Source organism: Thunnus maccoyii, chromosome 8 (assembly GCF_910596095.1).
Source record: "Thunnus maccoyii chromosome 8, fThuMac1.1, whole genome shotgun sequence".
In the NCBI taxonomy this organism is placed as follows: domain Eukaryota; kingdom Metazoa; phylum Chordata; class Actinopteri; order Scombriformes; family Scombridae; genus Thunnus; species Thunnus maccoyii.
Genome location: NC_056540.1, coordinates 20,238,831 through 20,249,273, shown reverse-complemented (window position 1 = coordinate 20,249,273; position 10,443 = coordinate 20,238,831). Strand labels below are relative to the sequence as shown.

The 10,443-nt window shown below is 38.9% G+C and overlaps 1 protein-coding gene across 4 annotated transcripts in view; it reads left to right on the top strand.

Moving 5' to 3' along the window:
* Positions 1-716: 716 nt before the first annotated feature.
* dlg3 (discs, large homolog 3 (Drosophila)) overlaps positions 717-10,443 on the top strand; it is an 84,415-nt gene continuing 74,688 nt past the window's right edge. For 2 of the 4 annotated variants that reach the window (XM_042418516.1, XM_042418512.1), the window contains exons 1-2: positions 826-1,216; positions 3,082-3,213. In XM_042418516.1, the coding sequence (XP_042274450.1) occupies positions 1,177-1,216; positions 3,082-3,213 (172 nt within the window). In that variant the 5' untranslated portion in view covers positions 826-1,176. The other 2 variants (XM_042418514.1, XM_042418515.1) reach the window with 2 other exon arrangements.

The window sequence follows — 10,443 nt, the reverse complement described above, 5'->3', positions numbered from 1 at the left end:
CTATATGTTTATTTATAACTCTGTTTAGGGTTGTATCTGCAGGCAGATGTCATCTTCCCATTAACAAGTGATGGCTAACAGTGTCCGCTTATTCTAATAGTCATTTGGCTGAAAATGATTCATACATGAATATACGCTCTGTGTTGCACTTTGAGACTAGAGATTACTTTGTTATCCACACACAGTGGCCTGCTTCATTCATTGTTGACTTACAGGACCGTTGTTATTGTTGCCTTAGAAAAAAATGGCATCAACACACCATTTCTGTTCAACTGCCACCTATTTATGTGTGTGAAAAATAAATCTGTTATGACCTAATAGACTAAAGTTGTGGAATTCACATATTAAAATTTAATTTCTGGTAGGTTTATTAGATGTAATTTCAGCACGGTGCAACCACTCCTGTGGGGACAATACAGAAGTAACATAATTACTGGGATTGACAGTATATTTTGTCACCTACAGTAGATTTGTCAAGAATTATGTAAAGGTTTTGATGCAAATTATTAAAGTGAAAACTTCAGCTTTTGTCGGGGGGCCAAATATATTTCTGGAGGGCCGCACTTGGCCCTCGGGTCGCTATTTTCCTACCACTGGAGTAGATAAAACTGATTTGCTTGATCCAGCAACACCTTAACGCACCACTAGATGGCACTCAATCCAATAATTTGGAAAAGAGGCGACCTGAGGCTGATCCGAGGAAAATTTAACTATGGACAAGATACAGCTTCACTAACTCACTAATTGATCACTATATTGATGATGTCATCCAGCAGATAATCTAAGCATTTCTCAGGAGGCTTAGTGTAAGTGTGTCAGTATTACTGTGTCCCAATAAGGCTGGGCAGGTTTCCATGAAGGCGAGGCATGTGAGAGAGGGGAGGGGGAACACATGTCACGCTCTGGAGTCGTATTTTGGCCCAACTTCTGGAAACTTGACATGAAGTAAACAATCTCCTCTTGTCACATCGTCACATCTGTCTGTGGGTGTCACTGCTGACTGCTGCAGGCACATTTCAGATAGACTGGGAGTGTCCAGCGACTGGATTTAAAAACTCAAGATCATTTTGTTTTGTGAAGAAGGAGCGACAGATCTTTGTTGTGTGATTATCCGGGACTATTACTGTAACTGTAATTGTTTTTTTCTCATCTAACCCTCCCAAAACTGTCATTTACATGACTTTTCAAGTCGGCCACAGCATGGTGCATAAATATGGTGAGTACCGTTAACATTTCGTTGCGTCTTCATCCTGCTCACGTGTCAAAAAGTTTTGTTTTTAACTTTTTTTTTTAGGTTAACGTCATCTCATTACTCCATTAAACTGTTTAGATGGCTTTTCACTGTCCCACTAATGTCACTTATCATCCATCGAGAAAACAGGAAATTATTTGTCCTCAGGGAATGAAAAAAAAGGTAAACTAAAAAATCTGTGGGACTTCCGGGCAGCGGCTGCAGCAGTGAAATGTTTTCAGGTTTTCTAAATGTTCAGGATCAGGTTAGGAAACTGTAAAGCGGTAGATTTACCTCCGTGATGTGCATCATCTCTCTCTGCCGTGTTCCTCACCACCCACCGGGTTCAACAACCGGCTGTACAGTCGTGTTGCAAGAGAAAAACACCTTTAATGTGCTCTGCAGGAGAGTTTACCAGACAGACAAGTGCTGCATTTTGGCTGTAAGACAAATATAAATCATTATTAGAATATGTTTTATCTTTTAACCCTCGTCCTACCAATTTATGTAACATACAAGGAGAATAAACTACTGTAGAAAAACAACCATCATAGCAAAATGTTGATTGATTTATTTCTTCTCAAAACACTATTAGTTATGTAATTAGTGTCATCTGAACAAAAAAACAAGCATTATTATTTTGGGAAAATTACAGTCAATTTGCAGATTGTGTAAAACGTAAATATATACTTTTCAGAGTTTTTATCCCAAGTACAATCTTTCCACAAAGCCTTCAAAATGACTGACAGAGTGCTCCTACCCCCCTGATAGTGTGTGATACTTTAAATTAGGACCCATGGCAAACATGAACTCAGTAAATAGTTCCATCTATTCAAGCTGCATAAATTGAATTTGGTGCTTTTGACTGGGGTCTCCCAGGACCCCAATACATTGGTATTTTTAAAAAGAACTAATTAAAACAGAAACAGAAAACAATGATATGAAGTCATTAGCAACAAACTGATTGACAAAGTGATGCCACATTGGAATGATAGAATATCAATAAAGCACCAGTGAGATATGATTAAAAGTATACTTCTGGCATCTGCAGGTACCCCAGTCAGTAGGATTAATACCTATATTTGTACTTAACGGTGTGTCCATAATAGACAAAAATGAAGTTGTAGCATTAAATGATTTAAGCAAAAATGGCAGAAATTTACTGGTTTCATCTTGTCACGTGTGATTTTCTTAGTCTCTTCAGTTCACTTCAGTTCAGATCTTTATTGTCCCTCGAGGTGAAATTTGATTTGCAGTAGAGGGTAAAAAAAACACAAACACAACATACAAGAGTACACAGGACGTTAATCACAACAGTTACAGCAGACAACAACAACAAACAAAAGGTATCTGTTCGTTAAAAATATCAAACCATTGGAATGGTGGTCATAATAAAGTACTGCTTAGCAGTGCAGTCCAGGTTTAGTACAAATAAAGCACATTTATTGCACTTGGAACAACCTGTCTTATATGACAGTAAACTGAATATCATTTTTGACTGTTGGCCAGACAAAACAAGACATTTGATGATGTCTGCAATGGCTTTGGAACTTGTAATTTGCATTTTTCACCATTTACATGTTATAGACAAACTATTAATCGAGGAAATAATCTTTAGATGAATCAATAACAGAAATAATGAGTAGTTGCAGCCTTAACAGATTTAATGAGGTACTCTATTTTGTCATATTGTCGTATTCTGTCCCCTGATTAAGTGTCTTTTAAGAGCAATATAATGAATGTTAACTTTAATTCTATAGTTTTAAAGAATATTATGAACTGAGGACTGTTAACATACATAGATTCTTTGCTGCTGTTGTCCTGAGACATGTATTTATGTTGTGAGGCAGACACAGAGCGGGCAGTGGAGCTGCTCAGGCAGTACCAGGCCAACCTGACCAGTCCTGACGAGCAGGCCCTGAAGACTAGCGTGGGCAAAGTGTCCACCATCCTGGGCAGCCAGCTGTTCCAAGCCCTTCTTGGTAAGAAAAAACATTGTAAAACTGCCTGTTTTGGAGAAGAGAGTCTTTCATAACTCTGCTCTAATTTCCATCACATCAGGGGTTTTTCCCAGAGTGGACTTTTAAAGTAACTTTTCCTGCACACGTGCCCTTTTTGAGTTTTTTTACACTTCGTCTTCATACTATATCGTTCTTTAATTTGGTGTATCTTACACACTATGATTTGTATTTTCTTATGATTGGCTACAGGCAAACACAGGATGTAGACAGGGTCAGGTTGTATTAATTTGTATGAGAAGTTAACTGAGTCTAAATGTTTCCCAATTAAGTCCTATGAAAGAGGCCTTTCAGTTCGCCTCACAGAGGTTTGCTGTATACCCCCCTCTGTACTCAGATTGTAATGAAATCCCAATAAAGGCACACACAACACGGTCTATCTATAGACTGACTGTTATTAGCTCAGACTTCTCTCATTGTGAAAGTACACTTCTTCCCCTGACTTTGACAAAGTGCCCATCAGCAACTTATGTTTACATACGTGCTCAGAAAAGCTGAAAGGGTTAATGCACCACAACCAGAGAGAAGTAGTCATCAACTGAACTTGCTGCTGACTAAACAGATATTACTAATCCTGAAGTGTGCGCAGTTTCTACTGGAACTCATCTTAAGTTTCTCCATTATTATGTGTAACCGGTTACACCTTCATGACAAGTTTAGGTGTCATGCAGCCAATCTGAACCTCTCTAACCTCAGTTTTAAAACAAATAAAGCACATTACTTCAGTTTAACCAATGGTTGAGTAGTTGTTCTAATTACCATAGCCATGTTATAATGACAGTTACCCATTATAATGATGTTGCTCCTGCTGACCCACTGCTGCCACTCTGCTGGGGATCTGAGGGGGGAGGGGTAGTAGTTAAATAAAGACATTATGGCAGTTTTAACAGTGATGTCTACCGACCTTATAGTAAAGTTTGTCGTGCAAGGTTAATGTAAGTTGGATGCACAAAGATAGGATTTGTTAATGTTTATGCTTTTTGTCCACCAGAGTGATGTCATAGATCTGGTGTAACAACACCCCAAGAGGTGGCAGGAAATAATTTTATGTATAAGTCCATATTTCAAGACTAAATATGACGCAACAGGTCTTCTTTTGCCCAATTGAGACAACACAAGTGATGCATCCTTTATGGCTTTTAGTATGCTGTAATCCATTGCTCAATGGCTCTCGTCAACATGTAAAGTCAAGATATATCATGAGACCATGTGGTAATTGCCTGTAGGTGGTCATCAGTAATTACATCACAGGAACTGGACCAAAAAAGCCACTGCAGGGAGTAAATAATGGAAACCAGACTTAAACTCTTGTGTTCTTGTTAGCAGCCTTACCCATGTTCTTAATCATAGGACGTTACAGACAAGTTACATGAACATATTTATCTTAATCTGTTTCACTGATTGCCAGTTTCCCATTATGTGTTGAAGCAACTACAGTATGTGTATGTGAGAGGTGTCACTAGTTTGTGACAAACCATCAGAGAATTATCACCTGACTCTGCAGTTTCTCTCAGCTATACAGAGCTTTAGTGTCTTTCAGCTCACTGTTTTAGCTTTATAGTCCACGACTTTGCTGTTTTGATTCACTCTCATCGCTCTCATCAGCGCAGTTTCAAGTTAGTGATTAGCTGATGAACATAATGGAGCATCTAACAGCTGAGGAGATAGATATTTTTACCAGATGTTGGTGTAGACCTAATATGAGCTACAAGGAGAGTAAATATGGAACTTTGTTACATGGCAGAAATCCGCCTCCAAATAAATGCTTATGTTGCTTTATGTCTGCCGGATGTGTAAATAAGCAAATGTTTCCTGACATGAACAATTTTATAAGGTAATTATACATACATTTAAACATATTTGTACAGTAAATTTGGATGTCATGGATCTTGCCCTGAAGTTACCACTCATAATTAAGATTTTTGTAACTTTTCAATGGCAACATTGAGGTGCAAATGTATGATTTGACAAGAACTGCCCGAACACACCATCACCTTTAGCCTTTTGATAAGAAAGAATTAGCTCACTCTGGCATGATCAGTCCTCTAGCCTTCTGCCCTGCAAAGGCTCATATTTTGCAGGGCGTGTCGACGGAAGGAGGAAGTCTCTGGCTTGTGACATGCTGAAGCTGCTGTGTTGATAAAGGACACTTCAGCAGGACAGATGGTTGTGAGTCCTAAATCTGGGCCTTTGTTTATTCCAGGAACATTAAACAAAAGTTTAAAGGTATACTTGTTTTGTTGTTTACATTGGTGATTGCCTCTTTTATGGTGATTACTGATCAGTATTGATAACTTGCATTTTTATTTAAAGGAGAAATGCGTCAAATTCATACATTTTACCAATAAAAATAATAAAAAAAGAATTTAGAAAGAAGTGAGCTTATAAGACCTGCTTGAGCCTATATGCTGCAACCTTACATAAGGTTTTGACAACGATAATAATGCATGGAATAAAAAAGACGATATCTCTGGTTCTGCTGCATCAATTGTGATACTTTTTAAAAAACAAAAAACTGTCCTTTCAGTGTCCAACAGTGTTAGAAGTGCAATTCTAAAGTCATAGAGTGTATATGAAGATGGATGTAGCGAAGTGTGACATCACACATTGGTTTACATTGGAGCCGATTTGAAGCGCAGAGTTGCAGCTTATGGCCAGTTTGGAGCCACGACCTTCCAAATAAGGAGTGGGACGTTACTGTCAATGCTCTGGAAATACGCCTCGCTACCTTGGGCCGGAGCAATAATTTCCAAAATGACCACCAGTACACTTATTAGTTTTTAGTAATTGAGACCATAATGACTCGTTGAAAAAAATCATTGACTTAGTATTTCAACAGAGAAGTTGACACTTTTTTGAATGGGAGTCAATTAGAGCCAGCATCTAGTGGCCGTCTGTGGCATTGCACTTCAAGGTACTTCTGCATTGGCTTCAGCCTCAAGCTGTCATAGTTGCTGTTTGGCTAAAGTACTCTACACTACTATTCAGCACAGAAAAAATTTGATGCTTCTGAAATTAAAGTTTCTTTAGACACAGATCCGTTCCAAGGATGTTTTCATACCTGTCAATTCATGCTAAACTGACTCATGTAAAAGTGTCCTTGATCGAGGCACTGATTCCCTTGTAGCTCCAGGGTTTCCAGGGGACTGTCTCTCTCTGAAGGCAACAAGGCCACAAAAAACACAGTCAAGTCTTGTCCATTTCCCCAGTGTTGGTACTGATTTGCATAATATGTTGAAACAACATTTTTATTAGACATTTGCATTAACTCATGTACCTCTGCAGAATACATAAATGGTTTTAAAGATGTATCGATTTAATAGCTTGATGCTCCGTGAAATTTTAACCTAGTAACTATTGACATCAGATGTAATATACCTTGTAATATATTTAAGTGAAAGAGACTCAGAGAGGATTAGGTTTCCAAATCAGGATTCCAAACATTCCTCACAAAGAATGTTCAATCAGGGCCGAGCCTGAGGCGGACAGGAAAATAAACTGCTTTTGGCTGCTATGCCGAGGCTCTTCCACTACTCTCCTGGCTCTCTGGATCATCTGTGCAGAGTGTGAGGGTAGAAGTAGAGGCCTGCGGTCAGTGTGTCTCAGGTGCAGGGCTGATGAGGCGTCGCCTTTCATTCAACATGTGGTTTTCATCATGGCAAGGCAGAGAGGAGGAGCAGCCGCTTCACAGCACTAACAGGAATACAGTGCAGTATAAACATTACTCATCCCCTTATCCTCTCCTGTTGTGTTTGCCTTCACATGCTCAGGGCCATGTGAACCGGTTCTGATTGGACCAGTTTGTGGTAATGCGCTGAGAAGAAAGGGGAGAGATTTCTGAGCAGAGCTGACAATTTTTCAAACTTAATGTTCAGATGAAAATTTACAAAACGAGTTTTGTGATATAAAAAAAACAGGATGATTCGCCAACATTACAGTCAAGTATTTGTCTTTAGGAAATTTTGCTGATTTTGATGCACTGTGGGAAGTAAAGAGGTGGTTGCCGTGTGGGAAGGTTTGGTACTGGCCACTTGATTGGATGTCTGCATGGTTGCACAGTCACGAACAAAGGTTGCCTTAACTGTGCATCCACCCTTTTGTTCCAGCATACAAACATGCAGTGGGAGGCATGGGGGGCTGGTCGTCGGGAGTTGGGGCACACATACAGACAGACACACGTTAAATTACAGAGGACCCTAAATGCCAGGGGAATATTTTATCGAGGCGGTGACAAGGGGGTGAATTGTTTGCCCTGCCTTGAAATTGTGACCTAGTTTTCTTTGAATGTGTTATTCTAGTGAGCTGTGGGTTGCTCATCATCATGTAAAGAATCAGGGGCACATTTTTTTACGTGTGATTCACCCAGGGAGGCAATAGAGAGATGACTTCAGTCCAACTGAATAGGTACATTACAAATAGAAGAGGCCTAAAACACACACAAATCCTCTCTGCAAAGTCTTTGTAGGATGGGGAGAAGGTGCTGGAAACCCCCTACGACTGTGATAAAAAGGCTCAGAGCTCCGACCAGGGCGTCCCAAAATAGTCCCAACATCAAAAAGAGATCTGGGAATAAGTCCTGTACAAGACAGTTCTGGCTTGGATTATGCATTTTATTCCATGGGCAGGAATTTATGTGGTCTGTGTGGGTTGGAACAGTTCAGAGATTTTTTGGAAAGTCACAGATGTTAAAAAAAACAAAAAAACAACTTCTCTACTTGTGCAACTGTGAACCTTGATTTCAGAACACTTCGAGGCCTGATTGAGCATTTTTTCTCTGTTTGTTACCTCTTCCAGGAATAGACGAATGATGCAAATAGAAGTGTTAGTTGTGTGATGGCAAGTGAGGTAGCCAAGGTGCAGCTGAAGAGCAAAACCTGTAAGACTTAACAGATGCAGCATTTTCAAGACTTATTTAAAGCTTCACTAATTAATATTTCATGTGGATAAAGGATTAAAGGACTATATGTACGTGAAAGTAAAGGGGTCACTCAAACTGACAAACTCATAGTGAATTTTCACCTGACTCTGCCGTTCCCTTCAGCTTTATGAAGCTTTATAGCATCTTTCAGCTCATTGTTTTGGTTTCCTGACCTGCATCTATACTGTTTGGGTACCTTGTTTCCAGCAGGAGCAGGCAGCTGTTTTCTGCCCAGAACTAAACAGTTAGCGACCAGCTAGTGAACATAGCAGAGCATTTAGCAGCTAAAGAGACAAATATTTCACCCAAATAGTTGGTAGTGGCCAAACCAGAGCTAGAAGGAGAGTGAATAATGGACCTACATTAATCACGTAGACAGATATACAAGGCAATACATTTGCAATGTCAACTTCATAAGGTGGTATGTTAATGTTGTGTTTTATGCTCTTCTGCCTCCAAAGGGCAAAAAAATCAATTAATGTAGGTTTAAGGAAAAAGATATTAACCAAAAACTTAATATCTATATTTTGAGCCTGCAGAAAAATGGCACATTCTTGTTATTCAAATTGCTCAAAAACATAAATTTGTGTTGAGATTTAAAATTTTGTATCTTTATTTTTTATTATTAACCTTTATTTCTGCAGGGAGGGGCCATTGAGAGCATGTTCTCTTTTCCAAGGCTGCTCTGAATACAGAACATACAGAAAATAAAAACAATATTTACAGTGTACAAATTCAAAGTAACAAACAACAAGATCTACAGTAGACATACAAACAGAGACAACATTCAAAGACATTCAACCAAAGACATCAACGAAATATTTAAAATCCAATTTTCCAACCTCAGTACTAACCTGATGTTCTTCAAGAACCAAATAATCCTGGGATCTAGTGTAGCGTGAAAATGATCTATAATTGAGAAGACATGAGATATATGTAGGAAGTTTGTCCAGTAGTGCTTTGTAAATAAATAGAATACAATGAACAATCAAATAAATATAAACTGCAACAATCTAAATCATGTTGCAGTTTTATTCATTTCATAATCTGTATAACAATCATTTTAAACTACAAACAAAATGTAACAACAATAATATTTATACCCATTTCATGAGTGATTATTTTGCTCTCGAAGCCCCCTTCATAAACAGAATAGTTCACTGTGTACCCGAAATAGTTTTGTATGTTGGCAAAAAGGAGGCTCACAGGTGTGTATTTGTGTGTATGTTTGTGTGTCTGTGCCTGTAAGTGTGTGTGTATGTGTCTGTATGTATATAAGAGTTTGTGTAAGTGAGGCTGCTCTTTAGTGAGCTGGGCAACAAACTCCTCTGCCCACACATGGCTTCACTCCTCCACATTCAGACACAGTGATGAGTCACATGCTCCATTCTTACACTTTTGTTCTCACAGCGTCTTCCTGGGACATACTGACTCTTATCTCTCTGTCTCACACACAAAGAATGCAGAACTTTCGTTGAATCTCTGTTTCAACAAAAGCTACACATTACTGATAAAAAAACGCATGTTTCAGTTATATCAACTTTCCAGATGTCCTTCTCAAATGTTTCTTGTAGCCCGCCTTGCCCTGACATTGAACTTTGGGAAGTTGATGCACTCTCTGGTAACCTCTTTATGTCAACAGCGCAGTTACGGGGCCCCGCATGTGACATCAGCAAAATTGTCCCAGTGCATTCTCGTCAAATGACTGCCACTCAATAGGTGACCAAGGGACATGGGCGTGTAATGACCCAAGAGGTGATGAATGGCAATGAGGACAGAAGGGAAGAGAGCAGGGGAGTGCAGTCAGAAAAGAAAAGGAAAACTTTAGATGAACAGGGGAGGACTTGAGGAACATGCTGAGACACCAATACTAGTACTGTTACTTCTCTGTGGTACTTGAGAAAGAGTGATGTACACTTGAGCCCCGATTCACTTCTTTTATAACATGTACGAAACATGAGAACAGCGTTATTTTCTCTGCCATCTTCCCTCTTTGAAGAATTGGGTTTTCTTTGAGTCTTCAAAATAAGATACTATCATTACATTTTTTTCTTATTGATATTTTTCCTGCTTTTATAGATTTGGATTCTTGTCTTGGCTTTCTACCGCTTACACAATCATCTAAAGTTTAAAGCATCATCCAGTATCCATTTACATTTTTTATTTCTTCAAGATTCAGGAAATAACTTTTATAAAAACCAGCTTCCATTTACTCTATATGGCATTCAAATCAGAGCATGTAACAGGATATAAATTGGCCACTTTTCAACTAGGGG